At 53.1% G+C, this 22,148-nt stretch overlaps 1 protein-coding gene across 1 annotated transcript in view; it reads left to right on the top strand.

The window, feature by feature from the left end:
• Positions 1 to 2,748: 2,748 nt before the first annotated feature.
• ADAP2 (ArfGAP with dual PH domains 2) overlaps positions 2,749 to 22,148 on the top strand; it is a 44,264-nt gene continuing 24,864 nt past the window's right edge. Inside the window, exons 1-6 of the mRNA XM_077460702.1 lie at positions 2,749 to 3,000; positions 13,249 to 13,376; positions 17,454 to 17,545; positions 18,455 to 18,534; positions 18,616 to 18,728; positions 21,363 to 21,509. Coding sequence (XP_077316828.1) covers positions 2,922 to 3,000; positions 13,249 to 13,376; positions 17,454 to 17,545; positions 18,455 to 18,534; positions 18,616 to 18,728; positions 21,363 to 21,509 — 639 coding nt within the window. The 5' untranslated portion in view covers positions 2,749 to 2,921. The remainder of the gene's footprint in view (positions 3,001 to 13,248; positions 13,377 to 17,453; positions 17,546 to 18,454; positions 18,535 to 18,615; positions 18,729 to 21,362; positions 21,510 to 22,148) is intronic.

A 22,148-nucleotide genomic window follows, 5' to 3' on the forward strand; every position in this document is an offset into this window, starting at 1 on the left:
AGACAATAGAAGAGGTGGGTCCTGCCCCGAGGAGCTCACACTCTAATAATATCCAACCTATTTATTTATAGCCCCGTCACATTACACAGCACTTTACATACACTCTATTCTCAAAAGTATTGGGACGCCTGCCTTTACTCACACATGAACTTTAATGACCCCCCCCCGTCTTTGGCCCCTCCCCCACACACGGACAGATCTTCTGCAGATTTACCAAAACCACATAATATGATGAGATCAAATCTCTTCTAATTGTATGGAATCAGGCCGGCCCTCGTACTGCCAGGATTTGGTAAATCTGAAGACGAAAACCTGCAGAAAATCTGATGGTGTGTGGGGGCTTTACTCCGGAGGGTTCAATATTGAGTCGGCCCTTTGCAGATATAACACCCTCACCTCTTCTGGGAAGGCCGTCCACAAGGTTTAGGAGGGTGTCTATGGAAATGTTTGACCATTCTTTCAGAAGAGCATCTGTGAGGTCAGGCACTGATGTAGGACGAGAAGGCCTGGCTCGCTGTCTGCTCTCTAATTCATCCCAAAGGTGTTCTATCAGGTTGAGGTCAGGACTCTGTGCAGGCCAGTCACGTTCCTCCACCCCAAACTCACTCCTCCATGTCTTTATGGACCTTGCTTTGTGCTCTGGTGGGCAGTCATGTTGGAACAGGAAGGGGCCGTCCCCAAACTCCTCCCACAAAGTTGGGAGCATGAAATTGTCCAAAATGTCTTGGTATGCTGACGCCTGAAGAGTTCCCTTCACTGGAACTAAGGGGCCAAACCCAACCCCTGAAAAACAACCCCCGTCATAACCCCCCCCTGCCATAATCTCCCCCCCTGACACCGTAATTCCCCTCCCCCAACACCATAATCCCCCCTCCTCCCACTCCATAATTGGCTGTCCACCATCAATGGGGACGGCCAATAGAGGGCATCGCCCCCTCCACGTGGAGCTCAGTAGATGCCGGTGACACATATTATGGCCAAACAGCATATAGAAGGTATATTTGTGGAGACACGGAAGGAATACCCCTGGGAGGCGCCCAGTGCCGTGCCGTGGGATTCTGCCCTCTATTGGCCATTGATGGTAATATAGTGACTGAGACGTCCCTCTATCACAGCGTGGTTCACCGCTCCCTACATTTGGATCTGACATTTGTATTTGAGGCGCAGCCCATTAGAAGATGGTGAGATTTAGTGCTGCTCTCTCTTGCTACGTCTTTGAACCTTTTCCCGTGTCCTGAGGAAGCCTTTACGGCGAAACGCGTAGACGCGACGCACAAGGGCTCAATGTACAAATGATATCATTTCATATGATTTTATATTGTTTTGAACACTGTTATCATATTGTATTTTTCAATACAATAAATATTTTTTTCTACTTTCCTATTTGCTTCCATGCCTTAAAAGTCCGACCTGTTGATATCTATTTGGTGTCTTCTTTGTTTTCCCTCATGATACATTACGGATGTGGCATTGTGGGTGCTTCTCCTTCCTATTTCTCGTAGAGGGAGAGAAGGAGAGGGGGGGAGAAGGAGAGGGGGGGAGAAGGAGAGGGGGGAGAGAAGTAGGGGGGAGGAGGAGTAGAGGAAGAGGGGGGGGTAGAGGAGTAGGGGGAGAGAAGTAGAGGGAGAAGGGGGAGGAGTAGAGGGAGAAGGGGGAGAGAAGTAGAGGGGGGAGGAGTAGAGGGAGAGGGGGAGAGAAGTAGAGGGGGGAGGAGTAGAGGGAGAGGGGGAGAGAAGTAGAGCGGGGAGGAGGAGAGGGAGAGGGGGAGAGAAGTAGAGGGGGGAGGAGTAGAGGGAGAGGGGGAGAGAAGTAGAGCGGGGAGGAGGAGAGGGGGAGAGAAATAGAGGGGGAGGAGGAGAGAAGGAGAGGGGGGAGGAGGAGAAGTAGAGGGAGGGAGAAGGGGAGGAGGAGTAGAGGAAGAGGGGGGTAGAGGGAGAGGGGGAGAGAAGTAGAGGGAGAGGGGGAGAGAAGTAGAGGGGGGAGGAGGAGGGGGAGAGGTGGAGAGAAGTAGAGGGAGAGAAGGAGAGGGGGAGAGAAGTAGAGGGGGGAAGGAGAGGGGGAGAGGAGGAGAAGTAGAAGGAGGGGGGGGTTAGAGGAGTAGAGGGAGAGGGGGGGGAGAAGTAGAGGGAGGGGGGGGGTAGAGGAGTAGAGGGAGAGGGGGGGGGAGAAGTAGAGGGAGGGAGGAGTAGGGGGGGAGAAGTAGAGGGGAGAGGAGAAGTAAAGGGAGGGAGAAGGGGAGAGGAGTAGGGGGGAGGAGGAGTAGAGGAAGAGGGGGGGTAGAGGAGTAGGGGGAGAGAAGTAGAGGGAGAGGGGAGATACGTAGAGGGGAGAGAAGTAGAGGGAGAGGGGAGAGACGTAGAGGGGAGAGAAGTAGAGGGAGAGGGGAGAGACGTAGAGGGGAGAGAAGTAGAGGGAGAGGGGAGAGACGTAGAGGGGAGAGAAGTAGAGGGGAGAGGGGGAGAGAAGTAGAGGGGGGAAGGAGAGGGGGAGAGGAGGAGAAGTAGAGGGAGAGGGGAGAGACGTAGAGGGGAGAGAAGTAGAGGGAGAGGGGAGAGACGTAGAGGGGAGAGAAGTAGAGGGGAGAGGGGGAGAGAAGTAGAGGGGGGAAGGAGAGGGGGAGAGGAGGAGAAGTAGAGGGAGAGGGGAGAGACGTAGAGGAGAGAGAAGTAGAGGGGGGAGGAGCAGAAGGAGAGGGGGAGAGAAGTAGAGGGGAGAGGAGCAGAAGGAGAGGGGGAGAGACTTGTCACTGACCTAGAAAAGGGAAATATGCGGCTGGGTTGGTCCGCCTGCTGCTGTCGCACTCGGGGGAGGGGACTTGGCATGGTGTCGGACGTTTTGCTCTCATAGATTGGTGACACTTCACTGAATGACACTGCTGGGGACACAGCTGGACTCTCTCCCTCGTATGCAGTGATTGGAGGATGGCGGAGCGAAGTCAGAAAGTTCTGGAGCTTCTACGTCTTCCAGAGAACTCTCATTGTGCGGACTGTGGACATCCAGGTAAGGGGGGGGGGTTCAGGTAACAGGGTGACCTGTGTACCATCTCCCCCCAGGCTCTGTGCCTTCTATCTACACATCCTCTGTGGTCATTGCCCCCCATATCATATATCTGGGGGTCCTCCAGAGCCCAGCACCCCCCTTCCTGCTGCTTTTCAGGTGGGCAGTCTACATGGAGGATAGAGAGGACTGTGCTGCTTCCCCGCCCCCCTTTACATACCAGACATATTGGGGGGTCAGAGGGATACCAGCTGTGCCAGGACTTCTATTACACTGATAAGAGATCCTGTTTGGGGTCATTTTTATATATTTATATCTTGTCCAAGAATATCCTAGAGATTCATCATGGGGGGGCAGTCTTCCTATATAGGGGGGTACGGCTCTCCAGTCCTCCTCCATACTATGATGTGCGCCCCTCCTCTATGTACAGCTCCCCTTCTAGTGGCCACATTTCTCTGAATGATGAGGATCTCTGATCTTCATGAATTGGGAAGTACTGTGCTGAGTTCCCGGGTCTGTACACCCGCTGTGCCCATTATGAGGGGTTCCCACCATCCCTGTGCTGAGTTCCCGGGTCTGTACACCCGCTGTGCCCATTATGAGGGGTTCCCACCATCCCTGAGCTGAGTTCCCGGGTCTGTACACCCGCTGTGCCCATTATGAGGGGTTCCCACCATCCCTGTGCTGAGTTCCCGGGTCTGTACACCCGCTGTGCCCATTATGAGGGGTTCCCACCATCCCTGTGCTGAGTTCCCGGGTCTGTACACCCGCTGTGCCCATTATGAGGGGTTCCCACCATCCCTGTGCTTAGTTCCCGGGTCTGTACACCCGCTGTGCCCATTATGAGGGGTTCCCACCATCCCTGTGCTGAGTTCCCGGGTCTGTACACCCGCTGTGCCCATTATGAGGGGTTCCCACCATCCCTGTGCTGAGTTCCCGGGTCTGTACACCTGCTGTGCCCATTATGAGGGGTTCCCACCCTCCCTGTGCTGAGTTCCCGGGTCTGTACACCCGCTGTGCCCGTTATGAGGGGTTCCCACCATCCCTGTGCTGAGTTCCCGGGTCTGTACACCCGCTGTGCCCATTATGAGGGGTTCCCACCATCCCTGTGCTGAGTTCCCGGGTCTGTACACCCGCTGTGCCCATTATGAGGGGTTCCCACCATCCCTGTGCTGAGTTCCCGGGTCTGTACACCCGCTGTGCCCATTATGAGGGGTTCCCACCATCCCTGAGCTGAGTTCCCGGGTCTGTACACCCGCTGTGCCCATTATGAGGGGTTCCCACCATCCCTGTGCTGAATTCCTGGGTCTGTACGCCCGCTGTGCCCATTATGAGGGGTTCCCACCATCCCTGTGCTGAGTTCCTGGGTCTGTACACCCGCTGTGCCCATTATGAGGGGTTCCCACCATCCCTGTGCTGAGTTCCCGGGTCTGTACATCCGCTGTGCCCGTTATGAGGGGTTCCCACCATCCCTGTGCTGAGTTCCCGGGTCTGTACACCCGCTGTGCCCATTATGAGGGGTTCTCACCATCCCTGTGCTGAGTTCCCGGGTCTGTACACCCGCTGTGCCCATTATGAGGGGTTCCCACCATCCCTGTGCTGAGTTCCCGGGTCTGTACACCCGCTGTGCCCATTATGAGGGGTTCCCACCATCCCTGAGCTGAGTTCCCGGGTCTGTACACCCGCTGTGCCCATTATGAGGGGTTCCCACCATCCCTGTGCCGAGTTCCCGGGTCTGTACACCCGCTGTGCCCATTATGAGGGGTTCTCACCATTCCTGTGCCGAGTTCCCGGGTCTGTACACTCGCTGTGCCCATTATGAGGGGTTCTCACCATCCCTGTGCTGAGTTCCCGGGTCTGTACACCCGCTGTGCCCATTATGAGGGGTTCCCACCATCCCTGTGCTGAGTTCCCGGGTCTGTACACCCGCTGTGCCCATTATGAGGGGTTCTCACCATTCCTGTGCCGAGTTCCCGGGTCTGTACACCCGCTGTGCCCATTATGAGGGGTTCCCACCATCCCTGTGCTGAGTTCCCGGGTCTGTACATCCGCTGTGCCCGTTATGAGGGGTCCCCTTGATATGTATTGGGGTTCCCTGTACAGTAGAGGTGACATTGTGTATGGAGATGTTCCTTCTTATCACGGTGAATTCCTGGAGCCTCTGCTGTGATTGGTCGGATTGATCTGTCACAATCACAGCACTCATTTCCCTTTTCTTGGAAATCCGGGTCATGACATGATCCGCACATTGCAGACATATGGAAGGTCTCAGCATAGAAGGGCAACCAGTGCAAAAGTACCAAAGCTGAGCTTCCCTCAATGTGGAGAGAAAAATGATACTTCAGGAGCCTGTTTATTATTATTGTCTGCAGCCTCGAACACAACGTGAGCCGCTCTTCTCCCTCCCCCCACTTCCTATACCTCTTCTACTAGGTACCGGTGATCCGTCATCGATCGATCTGAGCCCCTCCCTTGTATTAACACTTGCTGGGCTTTTACTGCAATCGTTATTCCATCCAACGCCCAACTATGCCACATAATGGGGGAGAAATATTCCAATTCTGCCACACACATCGCCAGGATCAGCCATTGTGACCGACAGATCGACTACATGCACAGCTCCTCCGACACCGATCCCCGCAGTTGATGGCCACTCGCCGTAAGGCCCATTTTATAACGATTGTATAATAATCTGCAGCAGTTCATTCAATAGAATCTGAAGGGACAAACATGACAAAATGTTCTTGTAGGATTCCAGATTGTACGATTTTCATTCAATCAGAACATACAAGACATGACATCACTTCCGAATTTTATAGTTGTACCAGAATCTTCATAACTTTAGTAACTTTCACCATCAGACGAGCAGAGCAGACAATCATTCGTCTGATAATCTCATCACATGTACCAGGCATTAGGGTCAGGGTCATGGATAGGGTTAGAGAGTCAGGGTAGGTTAAGGGATAGGGTTAGAGGGTCAGGGTAGAGGATAGGGTTAGAGGGTCAGGGTTGGTTAGAGGCTAGGGGATATGGTTAGAGGGTCAGGGTATGTGATAGGGTTAGAGGGTCATAGTAGAGGATAGGGTTAGAGGGTCAGGTCAGGGTAGGGGATAGAGTTAGAGGATCGGGTCAGGGTAGGTGATAGGGTTAGGGTAGATGATAGGGTTAGAGGGATAGGTCAGGGTAGAGGATAGGGTTAGAGGGTCAGGTCAGGTCAGGGTAGAGGATAGGGTTAGAGGGTCAGGGTAGGGGATAGGGTTAGAGGGTCAGGTCAGGGTAGAGGATAGGGTCAGATCAGGTTAGGGGATAGGGTTAGAGGGTCAGGTCAGGGTAGAGGATAGGGTTAGAGGGTCAGGTCAGGGTAGGGGATAGGGTTAGAGGGTCAGGTCAGGGTAGAGGATAGGGTTAGAGGGTCAGGTCAGGGTAGGGGATAGGGTTAGAGGGTTAGGGTAGGGGATAGGGTTAGGGTAGGGGATAGGGTTAGAGGGTCAGGGTAGAGGATAGGGTTAGAGGGTCAGGTCAGGGTAGGGGATAGGGTTAGAGGGTTAGGGTAGGGGATAGAGTTAGAGGGTAAGGGTAGGGGATAGGGTTAGAGGGTCAGGTCAGGGTAGAGGATAGGGTTAGAGTTTCAGGTCAGGGTATGGGATAGGGTTAGAGGGTCAGGTCAGGGTAGAGGATAGGGTTAGAGGGTCAGGTCAGGGTAGGGGATAGGGTTAGAGGGTCAGGTCAGGGTAGGGGATAGGGTTAGAGGGTTAGGTCAGGGTAGGGGATAGGGTTAGAGGGTCAGGTCAGGGTAGAGGATAGGGTTAGAGGGTCAGGTCAGGGTAGAGGATAGGGTTAAAGGGTCAGGTCAGGGTAGGGAATAGGGTTAGCGTGTCAAGGTAGGGGATAGGGTTAGAGTGTCAGGTCAGGGTATGGGATAGGGTTAGAGGGTTAGGGTAGGGGATAGGGTTAGAGGGTCAGGTCAGGGTAGGGGATAGGGTTAGAGGGTCAGGGTAGATGATAGGGTTAGAGTGTCAGGTCAGGGCAGGGGATAGGGTTAGAGGGTTAGGGTAGGGGATAGAGTTAGAGGGTAAGGGTAGGGGATAGGGTTAGAGGGTCAGGTCAGGGTAGAGGATAGGGTTAGAGTTTCAGGTCAGGGTATGGGATAGGGTTAGAGGGTCAGGTCAGGGTAGAGGATAGGGTTAGAGGGTCAGGTCAGGGTAGGGGATAGGGTTAGAGGGTCAGGTCAGGGTAGGGGATAGGGTTAGAGGGTTAGGTCAGGGTAGGGGATAGGGTTAGAGGGTCAGGTCAGGGTAGAGGATAGGGTTAGAGGGTCAGGTCAGGGTAGAGGATAGGGTTAAAGGGTCAGGTCAGGGTAGGGAATAGGGTTAGCGTGTCAAGGTAGGGGATAGGGTTAGAGTGTCAGGTCAGGGTATGGGATAGGGTTAGAGGGTTAGGGTAGGGGATAGGGTTAGAGGGTCAGGTCAGGGTAGGGGATAGGGTTAGAGGGTCAGGGTAGATGATAGGGTTAGAGTGTCAGGTCAGGGCAGGGGATAGGGTTAGAGGGTCAGGTCAGGTTAGAGGATAGGGTTAGAGTTTCAGGTCAGGGTATGGGATAGGGTTAGAGGGTTAGGGTAGGGGATAGGGTTAGAGGGTCAGGTCAGGGTAGGGGATAGGGTTAGAGGGTCAGGGTAGATGATAGGGTTAGAGTGTCAGGTCAGGGCAGGGGATAGGGTTAGAGGGTCAGGTCAGGTTAGAGGATAGGGTTAGAGGGTCAGGTCAGGGTAGGGGATAGGGTTAGAGGGTCAGGTCAGGGTAGAGGATAGGGTTAGAGGGTCAGGTCAGGGTAGGGGATAGGGTTAGAGGGTCAGGGTAGAGGATAGGGTTAGAGTGTCAGGTCAGGGTAGGGGATAGGGTTAGAGGGCCAGGTCAGGGTAGGGGATAGGGTTAGAGGGTCAGGGTAGGGGATAGGGTTAGAGGGTTAGGTCAGGGTAGGGGATAGGGTTAGAGGGTCAGGTCAGGGTAGGGGATAGGGTTAGAGTGTCAGGTCAGGGTAGGGGATAGGGTTAGAGGGTCAGGTCAGGGTAGGGGATAGGGTTAGAGGGTCAGGGTAGGGGATAGGGTTAGAGGGTCAGGGTAGGGGATAGGGTTAGAGGGTCAGGTCAGGGTAGAGGATAGGGTTAGAGGGTCAGGTCAGGGTAGGGGATAGGGTTAGAGGGTCAAGGTAGGGGATAGGGTTAGAGGGTCAGGTCAGGGTATGGGATAGGGTTAGAGGGTCAGGTCAGGGTAGAGGATAGGGTTAGAGGGTCAGGTCAGGGTAGGGGATAGGGTTAGAGGGTCAGGGTAGAGGATAGGGTTAGAGTGCCAGGTCAGGGTAGGGGATAGGGTTAGAGGGCCAGGTCAGGGTAGGGGATAGGGTTAGAGGGTCAGGGTAGGGGGTAGGGTTAGAGGGTTAGGTCAGGGTAGGGGATAGGGTTAGAGGGTCAGGTCAGGGTAGGGGATAGGGTTAGAGTGTCAGGTCAGGGTAGGGGATAGGGTTAGAGGGTCAGGTCAGGGTAGGGGATAGGGTTAGAGGGTCAGGGTAGGGGATAGGGTTAGAGGGTCAGGGTAGGGGATAGGGTTAGAGGGTCAGGTCAGGGTAGAGGATAGGGTTAGAGGGTCAGGTCAGGGTAGGGGATAGGGTTAGAGGGTCAAGGTAGGGGATAGGGTTAGAGGGTCAGGTCAGGGTAGGGGATAGGGTTAGAGGGTCAGGTCAGGGTAGAGGATAGGGTTAGAGGGTTAGGTCAGGGTAGGGGATAGGGTTAGAGGGTCAGGGTAGTGGATAGGGTTAGAGGGTCAGGTCAGGGTAGGGGATAGGGTTAGAGGGTCAGGGTAGAGGATAGGGTTAGAGGGTTAGGTCAGGGTAGGGGATAGGGATAGAGGGTCAGGTCAGGGTAGGGGATAGGGTTAGAGGGTCAGGGTAGGGGATAGGGTTAGAGGGTCAGGTCAGGGTAGGGGATAGGGTTAGAGGGTCAGGGTAGGGGATAGGGTTAGAGGGTCAGGTCAGGGTAGGGGATAGGGTTAGAGGGTTAGGTCAGGGTAGGGGATAGGGTTAGAGGGTTAGGTCAGGGTAGGGGATAGGGTTAGAGGGTCAGGGTAGGGGATAGGGTTAGAGGGTCAGGTCAGGGTAGGGGATAGGGTTAGAGGGTCAGGGTAGGGGATAGGGTTAGAGGGTCAGGTCAGGGTAGGGGATAGGGTTAGAGGGTCAGGGTAGGGGATAGGGTTAGAGGGTCAGGTCAGGGTAGGGGATAGGGTTAGAGGGTCAGGGTAGGGGATAGGGTTAGAGGGTCAGGTCAGGGTAGGGGATAGGGTTAGAGGGTTAGGTCAGGGTAGGGGATAGGGTTAGAGGGTTAGGTCAGGGTAGGGGATAGGGTTAGAGGGTCAGGTCAGGGTAGGGGATAGGGTTAGAGGGTCAGGGTAGGGGATAGGGTTAGAGGGTTAGGTCAGGGTAGGGGATAGGGTTAGAGGGTTAGGTCAGGGTAGGGGATAGGGTTAGAGGGTTAGGTCAGGGTAGGGGATAGGGTTAGAGGGTCAGGTCAGGGTAGGGGATAGGGTTAGAGGGTCAGGGTAGGGGATAGGGTTAGAGGGTCAGGTCAGGGTAGGGGATAGGGTTAGAGGGTCAGGTCAGGGTAGGGGATAGGGTTAGAGGGTCAGGTCAGGGTAGGGGATAGGGTTAGAGGGTCAGGGTAGGGTTTAGGGTCAGGGAAAAGATACCATTGTATGGTCCCAGGTGGGGCCCCTCTAATGCCGCGTACACACGGTCGGAGAATCCATCGGAGTGAGTCTTATCGGACCGTGTCGTCGGATAATCTGACTGTGTGGTCTGCATCGGACTGATTCTGTTGGACCCAATTTTCCAACATGTTGGAAATATTTCCCAACCAACTGGGCCGGACGGACCTAATCCGATCATGTGTAGAGCATTTTCATTGGACCAAGTGCCACACATGCTCAGATCAAATTCCTATATCAAAGCTATTGGCTACTAGCCTGAATGTAGTCCCATCGTAACGAAATGACGTCATCACGTTCTGAAAGATCTGATTTTTCGACAACTTTGTCCGACCCGTGTGTATGCAACAGTTTCGGACAAGATCCGTCGGATTTGGTTGTGGAAATCTCCGACCCGTGTGTATGGGGGCTTAGCCTTCATATAAGTGTGGGGTGGGGTTGATGTTTATGGATCTGTATGGGAAGTATGGACGGGATTTCCCCGGACAATCGCCTCCTCCCCTCCGGACGGTTGTGTATCGGGAGGGATTGGCTACTTTACCTTCAGCCCAAGGAGTAGCCAATCAGCCTACAGCAGTGTCTTATCAATAAGGAGCATTAGCCAATCACAGGCTCCATACACAGGAAGATCTTCCACCAATCCATACATTGTGTGTGGGTCGGGGGAAATGACATTTCTGTGGGGGAGGGGAAATCGTTTTCCAGCATGCTGGCTGATCTCTGTACTGTCGGCCTCCAGGGAATTGTGTCAGGATTTGAACCGTTGCAAGCATGTAAATCACATCTCAGAAGCATGCGTTGGTTTTTGTGTTTGGGGGTGATGAATGATGGCAGCTGATTGGTTAATGACTTTGTGGTATAGAAGAGCACAGAATTTGGGGTGTTCGGTACACGGGGCGCACCTCGGCACTTTATCCTGCACAGCCTCCTCCGGCCTCCATGGATGTACAGGATTCGGCCCTGTCCCTTTCCATCCCTCCTGCATAGTGGTAGGCAGGCAGCCTGAGCTTTGATATGGGTCTGTTTTATGGGTGATAGAAATGTGGGTTCAGCACCGGCACCCCGCTCTGAGTTGGGTATGTGGGTCCGGCTGCTGATAACCGGCGTGGCCTTATATACAGAGAGCAATGAAGGATGAGTCTGTGTGTGGGAGATACACTATGTGACTCCTCTTCCGAGGGCCCGGGAAATCTCTGGGGGGGCACACGTGGTTGGGGGGGGGGGGGGGCTAGTGAAACCTCAGGGGGGCCACACATGGTTGGTAGAGGCCCGGTGAGACCTCTGGAGGCCAAACATGGTTGGCGGAGGGCCCGGTGAAACCTCGGGGAGCCACACATGTTGGCAGGGGCCTGGAGAAAACGCTGGGGGCCACATATGGTTGGCAGGGGCCTGGAAAAACATCTGGGGGCCACATATGGTTGGCAGGGGCCTGGAAAAACATCTGGGGGCCACATATGGTTGGCAGGGGCCTGGAAAAACATCTGGGGGCCACGCATGGTTGGTGAAGGCCCAGAGAAACCTCTGGAGGCTCCACATGGTTCGCGGAGGGCCTGGTGAAACCTCTGGAGGCCACACATGATTGGTGGAGGCCACACATGATTGGTGGAGGCCTGGTGAAACCTCTGGAGGCCACACATGATTGGTGGAGGACTGGTGAATCCTCTGGGGGCCAAACATGGTTGATGGAGGCCTGGAGAAAACGCTGGGGAGCACACATGTTGGCGGGGGCCTGGAGAAAATGCTGGGGGCCACACATGGTTGACGGGGGCCTGGAGAAACCTCAGAGTGCCACATATGGTGGGCAGGGGCCTGGAAAAACATCTGGGGGCCACACATGGTTGGTGAAGGCCCGAGAAACCTCTGGAGGCACCACATGGTTTGCGGAGGGCCTGGTGAAATCTCGGGGGGGGGCGGGGGGCACACATGGTTGGTGAAGGCCCAGTGAAACCTCTGGAGGCACCACATGGTTGGCAGAGGGCCCGGTGAAACCTCTGGGGGCCACACATGGTTGATGGAGACCTGGAGAAAACGCTGGGGGCCAGACATGGTTTATGGAGACCCAGTGAAACATCTGGGGGCCAGACACGGTTGGCGGGGGGCCCGGTGACTGACCCATGTGGTAATCTGGGAGTTTTGTGGTCACCAGTGGCACTTCCTCTTCCCATCCTGAAATAGAAAGTTGTGTAAGAGAAGTGAGATGACGCGGAGAAGCTGCTGAGTCGGCGGCTCTCATTCCAAACCTCACACAACCCGCAGAGTCACCTGACTTCCAACTCTCCGTCCTCAGGCCTCTCCGCAATACCCTGTCTCCTGGCTTCTTCTCCAAACCTTCACCCCACCGCCATCTCATCATTTCTACCAACCTTCCATTACCTATTATGATTCCCTTCTCATTACACCACCAGCAACATGACCCTCCATCACATAGAAAATACTCTGCTCCTGGCCGCTCTATACCCTTCTCATTACACCACCAGCAACATGACCCTCCATCACATAGAAAATACTCTGCTCCTGGCCGCTCTATACCCTTCTCATTACACCACCAGCAACATGACCCTCCATCACATAGAAAATACTCTGCTCCTGGCCGCTCTATACCCTTCTCATTACACCACCAGCAACATGACCCTCCATCACATAGAAAATACTCTGCTCCTGGCCGCTCTATACCCTTCTCATTACTCCACCTCCGGGATCTCACACCTCCAACATGACCCTCCATCACATCGAAAATACTCTGCTCCTGGCCACTCTATACCCTTCTCATTACTCCACCACCAACATGACTCTCCATCACATAGAAAATACTCTGCTCCTGGCCGCTCTATACCCTTCTCATTACTCCACCACCAACATGACCCTCCATCACATAGAAAATACTCTGCTCCTGGCCACTCTATACCCTTCTCATTACACCACCTCCGGGATGTCACACCTCCAACATGACCCTCCATTACATCGAAAATACTCTGCTCCTGGCCACTCTATACCCTTCTCATTACTCCACCACCAACATGACCCTCCATAACATAGAAAATACCCTGCTCCTGGCCGCTCTATACCCTTCTCATTACACCACCTCCGGGATGTCACACCTCCAACATGACCCTCCATAACACAGAAAATACCCTGCTCCTGGCCGCTCTATACCCTTCCCATTACTCCATCACCAGGATCTCACACCTCCAACATGACCCTCCATAACATAGAAAATACTCTGCTCCTGGCCGCTCTATACCCTTCTCATTACTCCACCTCCGGGATCTCACACCTCCAACATGACCCTCCATACCATAGAAAATACTCTGCTCCTGGCCGCTCTATACCCTTCTCATTACTCCACCTCCGGGATCTCACACCTCCAGCATGACCCTCCATACCATAGAAAATACTCTGCTCCTGGCTGCTCTGTTGTCCTGATTGCGCTCCCTATCACCAGGCTGTTGAATATGTCTGTATCTTCAGTATGTAATGCGGGTTCCTCTTGCTCTGCAGACCCGGTGTGGGCGTCCTGCAATGTCGGGGTGTTTGTGTGTCTGGTGTGTTCTGGGGTTCATCGGATCTCATCCATCGGAAGAGTCAAATCAACTCAGCTGGATTACCTGGAGCATGATCTCATAGAGGTAAGACTGTGTGCCTGGCTGCCCAGCCTCTCCCTGCATGTGGTCACATCTAGAGGACATTGGGGGAGGTGGACTATCAGCCTTCTCTTATATACAGTGTGTGACAAAAGTAAGTACACCCCTCGGTGACATTTCTTCTCTCTTTTCATGTGACAACACTGAAGAAATGAGACTTGTCTACAATGTAAAGTAGTGAGTGTACAGCTTGTATAACAGTGTAAATTTCCTGTCCCCTCAAAATAACTCAACACACAGCCATTAATGTCTAAACTGCTGGCAACAAAAGTCAGTACACCCCTAAGGAAAAATCTCCAAATTGGGCCCAATTAGCCATTTTCCCTCCCCGGTGTCATGTGACTCGTTAGTGTTACAAGGTCTCAGGTGTGAATGGGGAGCAGGTGTGTTAAATTTGGCGTTATCGTTCTCACTCTCTCATACTGGTCACTGGAAGTACAACATGGCACCTCATGGCAAAGAACTCTCTGAGGATCTGAAGATAAGAATTGTTGCTCTACATAAAGATGGCCTAGGCTATAAGAAGATTTCCAAGACCCTGAAACTGAGCTGCAGCACGGTGGCCAAGACCATACAGCGGTATAACAGGACGGGTTCCCCTCAGAACAGGCCTCGCCATGGTCCACCAAAGAAGTTGAGGTCACGTGATCAGCGTCATATCCAGAGGTTGTCTTTGGGAAATAGACGTATGAGTGCTGCCAGCATTGCTGCAGAGGTTGTAGGGGTGGGGGGGGGGGGTCAGCCTGTCAGTGCTCAGACCATACGCCACACACTGCATCAAATTGGTCTGCATGGCTGTCATCCCAGAAGGAAGCCTCTTCTAAAGATGATTCACAAGAAAGACCACAAACAGTTTGCTGAAGACAAGCAGACTGAGGAGATGAATTACTGGAACCATGTCCTGTGATCTGATGAGACCAAGATAAAGGTATTTGGTGTCAGATGGTGTCAGGCGTGTGTGGGGGCAACCAGGTGAGGAGGACAAAGACAAGTGTGTCTTGTCTACAGTCAGGCATGGTGGTGGGGGTGTCATGGTCTGGGGCTGCATGAGTGCTGCCGGCACTGGGGGGGCTACAGATCATTGAGGGGACCATGAATGCCAACATGTACTGTGACATACTGAAGCAGAGCGTGATCCCCTCCCTTCAGAGACTGGGCCGCAGGGCAGTATTCCAACATGATAACCACCCCAAACACACCTCCAACACCACCACTGCCTTGCTAAAGAAGCTGAGGGTAAAGGTGATGGACTGGCCAAGCATGTCTCCAGACCTAAACCCTATTGATCATCTGTGGGGGATCTTCAGACGGAAGGTGGAGGAGGGGAAGGTCTCCAACATCCACCAGCTCTGTGATGTCATCATGGGGGAGGGGAAGAGGACTCCAGTGGTGACCTGTGAAGCTCTGGTGACCTCCATGCCCAAGAGGGTGAAGGCAGTGCTGGAAAATAATGGCGGCCACACAAAATATTGACACTTTGGGCCTAATTTGGAGATTTTCACTTAAGCCGCGTACACACGGGCGGACTGTCTGGCCTACTTAGTCCGCCGAAACACATTTCAGCGGACAGTCCGCTCGTGTGTGGGCTTCAGCGGACTTTTTCAGCGTGCAGTCTGGCGGACTAAGTATTTCGGAATTTCCGTAATACAGTCCGTCGGACTCGCATTTCGGCGGACAATCCGCCTGTGTGTGTGCCAGTCCGCCGTACTTTTGAAATGAGCGGACTTTTCCCGCCCGGAGAAAAGTCCGCTCATTTCGAGCGGGTATGCAGGTAGGCGGGGCACGCGACGGAGACGTAGCTGGCCCCGCCGCCTGGTATGGACTTAAAGGGGAACCCCAACGCCGAAAAAAATCGACGTGGAGGTCCCCCCCAAGTCCACAACAGACCCTTGTCCGAGCACGCTACCCGGCCGGCCAGAAAAGGGGGGCGAGCGAGCGCCCCCCCTCCTGAGCCGTACCAGGCCGCATGCCCTCAACATGGGGGGTGCCTTGGGGAAGGGGGGACGGCGCGGCCCCCCCACCCCAAAGCACCTTGTCCCCATGTTGATGAGGACAAGGGCCTCTTCCCGACAACCCTGGCCGTTGGTTGTCGGGGTCTGCGGGCGGGGGGCTTATCGGAATCCAGGAGCCCCCTTTAATAAGGGGGCCCCCGGATACCGGCCCCCCCACCCTATGTGAATGAGTATGGGGTACAATGTACCCCTACCCATTCACCTGTAAAATAAAGTACCAAAAAAAACACAACACAGGGTTAAAATATTTTATTGCACAGCTCCGGGGGTCTTCCGTCTTCGGGGGTCTTCTCGCCGGACTCCTCTGCTATCTTCTTGTAGCTCTTTTGCTAGCGGAGGAGTCCGGCTTTCTTCCTCGCCGCCGGCCTCTTCTCCCGACTTCGGGGGTCTTGTCCCCCTCTTCGGTTCTTCTGCTGGGCCACCGCGCCTTCTTATAGCTCTTTTACAGGCGGTGGCCCGGTCTTCTGTCGCCGCCGCCGCCGCCTTCCGTTCTTCTTCTTCTTCTTCTTCTCCAGGAGATGTTGCCTCGACGATCTCTCCGGCCGGAATGCCAGGGACGCACTGCGCGGCCACTTATATAGGGACAATGGGGCGGTGTCACATGGCTTTATGTCACATGGGTTGGTCACATGGTGACCCCGCCCCCTTACGATGTCATAGTCCCCATGTGACATCAACCCATGTGACCAACCCATGTGACATAAAGCCATGTGACACCGCCCCTTGTCCCTATATAAGTGGCCGCGCAGTGCGTCCCTGGCATTCCGGCCGGAGAGATCGTCGAGGCAACATCTCCTGGAGAAGGAGAAGGAGAAGAAGAAGAAGAAGAAGAACGGGCGGCGGCGGCGGTGGCGGCGGCAGCAGAAGACCGGGCCACCGCCTGTAAAAGAGCTATAAGAAGGCGCAGTGGCCCGGCAGAAGAACCGAAGAGGGGGACAAGACCCCCGAAGTCGGGAGAAGAGGCCGGCGGCGAGGAAGAAAGCCGGACTCCTCCGCTAGCAAAAGAGCTACAAGAAGATAGCGGAGGAGTCCGGCGAGAAGACCCCCGAAGACGGAAGACCCCCGGAGCTGTGCAATAAAATATTTTAACCCTGTGTTGTGTTTTTTTTGTACTTTTTTTCACAGGTGAATGGGTAGGGGTACATTGTACCCCATACTCATTCACATAGGGTGGGGGGCCGGTATCCGGGGCCCCCTTATTAAAGGGGGCTCCCGGATTCCGATAAGCCCCCCGCCCGCAGACCCCGACAACCAACGGCCAGGGTTGTCGGGAAGAGGCCCTTGTCCTCATCAACATGGGGACAAGGTGCTTTGGGGTGGGGGGGGCGCGCGGCTCCCCCTTCCCCAAGGCACCCCCCATGTTGAGGGCACGCGGCCTGGTACGGTTTAGGAGGGGGGGGGGCGCTCGCTCGCCCCCCTTTCCTGGCCGGCCGGGTAGCGTGCTCAGACAAGGGTCTGTTGTGGACTTGGGGGGTACCCCCACGCCGATTTTTTTCGGCGTTGGGGTTCCCCTTTATGTTCATACCAGGCGGCGGGGCCAGCGACGTCTCCTTCGCGGGCCCCGCCTACCTGGAGACGCGCTCGAAATGAGTGGACTTTCCTCCGCGTGTGTGGGCGAGTCCGTTCATTTTAAAAGTAGGGCGGATAGTATGGCAGACTTAGTCCGCCGTATTAGTCCGCTCAAAAAGTGCCGTGTGTGGGCAAGTCCGTTCATTCGAAAGTATGACGGACTGTCCGTCGGATTGTCTGATGGACTAAGTTGGCCAGACAGTCCGCCACGTGTGTACGCGGCTTTAGGGGTGTCCTGATTTTTGTTGCCAGCGGTTTAGACATTAATGGCTGTGTGTTGAGTTATTTTGAGGGGACAGGAAATTTACACTGTTATACAAGCTGTACACTCACTACTTTACATTGTAGACAAGTGTCATTTCTTCAGTGTTGTCACATGAAAAGATAGAAGACATGTCACTGAGGGGTGTACTTACTTTTGTCAGATACTGTACATCACCGTCCCTCTATATATGGTGTATTCTGTTTTTCTTCCTTGCAGTTCATGAGAAGTCACGGGAATCGGAGAGCGAAGGATGAATATGAAGCCTGTGTGCCCCCATTTTACTACCAACCAACAGAGCAGGATTGCATGTATGTCCACATGTCACACACAGTACGGGGCTGTCATATGTTTCTGGGTCATACTTGGGGTCACCAGTCTGGTATTTATATATTGTGGGGTCACCAGTCCGGTATTTATATATTGTGGGGTCACCAGTCCAGTATTTATATATTGTGGGGTCACCAGTCTGGTATTTATATATTGTGGGGTCACCAGTCCAGTATTTATATATTGTGGGGTCACCAGTCCAGTATTTATATATTGTGGGGTCACCAGTCCGGTATTTATATATTGTGGGGTCACCAGTCCAGTATTTATATATTGGGGGGTCACCAGTCTGGTATTTATATATTGTGGGGTCACCAGTCCAGTATTTATATATTGTGGGGTCACCAGTCCGGTATTTATATATTGTGGGGTCACCAGTCCGGTATTTATATATTGTGGGGTCACCAGTCCGGTATTTATATATTGTGGGGTCACCAGTCCGGTATTTGTATATTGTGGGGTCACCAGTCCAGTATTTATATATTGTGGGGTCACCAGTCCGGTATTTATATATTGTGGGGTCACCAGTCCGGTATTTATATAATGAAATCATATCCCCTCTCAGGCATCTCTTCTCCAGAGAGAATAAGTTCAGAGCTCACAACCTTTCCTCATAACTAATATCCTCCAGACCCTTTATTAGGGGTCATGTGACACCCTGGTATTCTCCTCTTCTTCTGGGGGCACTGCAGGCTCTGGTCACAGGACTCTGTGCTCTGTACCTTCCCCATTCAGCATATTGGAGGGGGTGTTAAATAAAGAGAGGGGGCGTGTCACATGTTCGGGGTCGGGGGGGAGGGGAGGTAAATAAAGAGAGGGGGCGTGTCACATGTTCGGGGTCGGGGGGGGGGGGTCTTTTGTGTGCTCCCTGATGAAGTTGGATCTTTCAGGGTGTTGAAGGAGCAGTGGATCCGAGCAAAGTACGAGAGGAAGGAGTTCACAGGAGGGAAGGAGTGTGTCTACTCTGTAGGTAAGTGTCCATTATAGAGAGGACTGGTCTCCGGGGGGAGGGGTGACATTGGCCACCTGACCTCCATTTTTCTTCCTGCAGATTATAAGGAAGGCTTCCTGTGGAAGAAGGGAAGGGACAACGGACAGTTCCAGAAGAGGATCTTTGTATACTCGGAGAAGGAGGGAGTGCTGAAATATTACATTGGAGACAAAGTGAGTGTCCCACACTGGGGACTTCCATAATATGCCAGGGACTGCCACCTGTCAGCCAACAATGAGGTCCTGATATAGGCCAGGGCAGTACCTACAGGGGGCCCAGTTCTCCAGGGAGCCCAGTTCTCCAGGGGGCCCAGATCTCCAGGGGCCCGTGCTCCCCCTCTGTACACCTGGATAGTTGGAACAGCGGCATATAGAAGAACCAATCCCCTCCATTTTCTTCCTGCAGCTGCTGAAAGCCGGCATCTCCCCCTCCTCCCTCCCTCCTCCTCCCTTCCGCAGGCATTCAGCGGCTGCAGGAGGAAAATGGAGGAGATTGGTTCTTCTATATGTCCCTCCTGTCCAGGTCCTGCTGTCCCTATGCCCTGTGTGCCCCCCCTCCCCCTCCCAGCTCTGCCAGCTTCCCTCTTCCCCTCTCCTGCGGGCTGCAGTGGGGGATGTGTCAGGATGGATAGCAGGGGAAGGGGGCAATAAATATGCCAATTAATGGCCACTTCCTTTTCTGAATAGACAGTCAGTGATCGCTACCAATCACGGGCTCTGTTCATTCATAACTGAAGCAAACTGGCTTGAGTTGGTCAGTGAATGGGAAGCCTCTGTACAGAGCTCTTCCTGTCCATTCATTCTGCAGGGGAATTAGTGTCCTTACTCTGCTTTCAAAGGTGACACATCAGAAGTCTGCGTACACTCTGATATCTCACCAAAGCCCCCCCCCCCATGGGATCCCTGAAAAATGAAAAAAAATTAAATAAAATTGTAAAAAAAAAAAAAAATTATATATATATATATATATATATATATATATATATATATATATATATATATATAATAAAAATATAAATATATATATATATAATATAAAAAAAAAATTGTGACAGGCCTAGCCGGGACAGAGGCTGTTGGAGGGGACAGAATGTGAGCCTCTTCCTTGCGATTTATGGGCCCTGGCATTTGGGGGGGGGGCGCTCTTTGTGAGCTGTATGCCTGGGGACCCTTGAGGTGGTGTTACTTGGATTCAGATCCATGTCCCCCCAAGACATACAGACTCTGGATATGTATTTGCCATATTAGCAATAGACTGAATCACACTGTTGGGACACAAACTGTTAGATGCGAATGTCATCAACTCCAGCCACCTGTCTGTTGTGTAAATGGGTCTAGTCTGGCTTGTAAGAGTATTCCACACATTGTAGTTTGTGCTAATTAACCCTGTGTTTATGTTTATGGTAATGTATATTGAATAGCCAATCAGTGAGCTAGGAGACAAAATCTTACCCTGAAAAGTCCTATCTCTCAGACACAGGCATGTACTGGCCATAGGGACTATAGGGAGTTTCCCGGTGGGCCGATGGCTCAGTGGGCCGGTTTCAGTGACAGCCAGTGGCATCACTAGGGGGGACTTTTGGGGCTATAGCCCCGAATCTGGGGCCCATAGCCCCGAGTCAGTCCAGGAGTCCCCAACCACAGGGACCTGGCCCACTACCTGCCCTCTTTCTGGTGACCCTGATGTAAGGAGGGGCTCTCTGTGGACCTGGATGTAAGGGAGGCTCTGTGGGGACCCGTATGTAAGGGGTTGGCTCTCTAGGGACCCTGATGTAAGGTGGATGATCTCTGGGGACTCTGATGTAAGAGGGGCTCTCTGGGGACCCTGATGTAAGGGGAAGGCTATATGGGGACCCTGATGTAAGGGGAGGCTCTCTGGGGACCCAGATGTAAGGAAGGGCTCTCAGGGGACCCTGATGTAAGGGGGGCTTTTTTGCGCAATTGCGTACAGTTTATATACTGTTTTTTGCGTGTTTGCAAAATTAAAGTGGGCCAGTCTGGATGAAGTCCAGGGCAAAATTTTTGTCCCAGTCCAGCCCTGCTCAGACAATTAGTCTGGGTCAATGATTAGATAATTAGCTCATGCTAATTAGGTTTGGTTTTAGTCTTCTACTGTATTATAAATACTTGGCATTTTGGTTCTAATAAATCAGTCCATGTTGAGCAGCTAAGCAAGTCAAGTCTTGTTTTGTGCTTGTGAGCGGTTGGAATATCTGATATCTATATTCAGACTTAGGAAGCGGTATACTGACGGAAGCTCTCAATCGTAGTGTGGGGATCGGTTCCGTCACAATAATAAAAAAAATATAACCGTAATAAAATCTAGTAGTGGTTGTGCCGGTAATACCAGGATCTCAAAAGTCGCAAATGCATCCGGGCCCTGGCATTCTGCCACGGTGGGGGGGGGGGGGTAGAACATGTAAAAGGGTCCCATGATGGGAGGTAAGGGTCCCGGAGAGAAATGCCCTGGCCAGGTATTGGGGGGCCCTTCATGGTTTCTTGCACCGGGGCCCTGAAGGTTCTAGGCACGACTCTGATATAAGCCATTCATTGGCTGTCCATGTTATGATTATTGCCGGTCATTATTCAGGAAGAAGGACCCATGTCAGTCCTAAGTGCTCCCGGCTTCCATTATGGAAGCGGCTCTCTCCACTCTTCCCTCCAGTCTCGCTGGCTACATCTGAAATATTTCTTTACATTTGTTACATCCATTTTGTGTCCTTTCCAGTGTTTCCATGAATATGCGATGAGAGTCCGGAGTATGGGGGGTCAGTGTTTGGGGTGTGCTAATATTTTCTCTTCCCGCAGAGGTCGGGTCCCAGAGGAAAGCTCGATATACAGACTTTGAACGCCACGTTCCAGGGGGAAAAAATCGATCACCATCATGGCCTGGAGATCACCTGTGTTCAGGGCGAGCGCACGCGCAGCATCTACGTCTACCATGACGATGGGAAGGTACGTTCCATTTCTGAGTTACAGCTCACTAGCCTCCTTGATTGGGAGAGTCTGGTTGGGATTATAGGTAGTCACGTAGGCTTCCGTCACCCAGAACCCCCATACTGTATCCTGAGGCACCTCCTGGTCCTGTCACCTAACACTCCTCATACTGTATCCTAACACTCCTCATACTGTATCCTGAGGGACCTCCTGGTCTTTTCATTAAACACTCCTCATACTGTATCCTGAGGCACCCCCTCGCCCTGTCACCTAACACTCCTCATACTGTATCCTGAGGGACCTCCTGGTCCTGTCACCTAACACTCCTCATACTGTATCCTGAGGGACCTCCTGGTCCTGTCACCTAACATTCCTCATACTGTATCCTGAGGGACCTCCTGGTCCTGTCACTTAACACTCCTCATACTGTATCCTGAGGGACCTCCTGGTCCTGTCACCTAACACTCCTCATACTGTATCCTGAGGGACCTCCCGGTCCTGTCACCTAACATTCCTCATACTGTATCCTGAGGGACCTCCTGGTCCTGTCACTTAACACTCCTCATACTGTATCCTGAGGCACCTCCTGGTCCTGTCACTTAACACTCCTCATACTGTATCCTGAGGGACCTCCTGGTCCTGTCACCTAACACTCCT

The sequence above is a fragment of the Lithobates pipiens genome, unplaced genomic scaffold, assembly GCF_037356315.1.
Source record: "Lithobates pipiens isolate NorthernLeopardFrog02 unplaced genomic scaffold, aLitPip1_a1.2 Scaffold_28, whole genome shotgun sequence".
Lineage (NCBI taxonomy): Eukaryota > Metazoa > Chordata > Amphibia > Anura > Ranidae > Lithobates > Lithobates pipiens.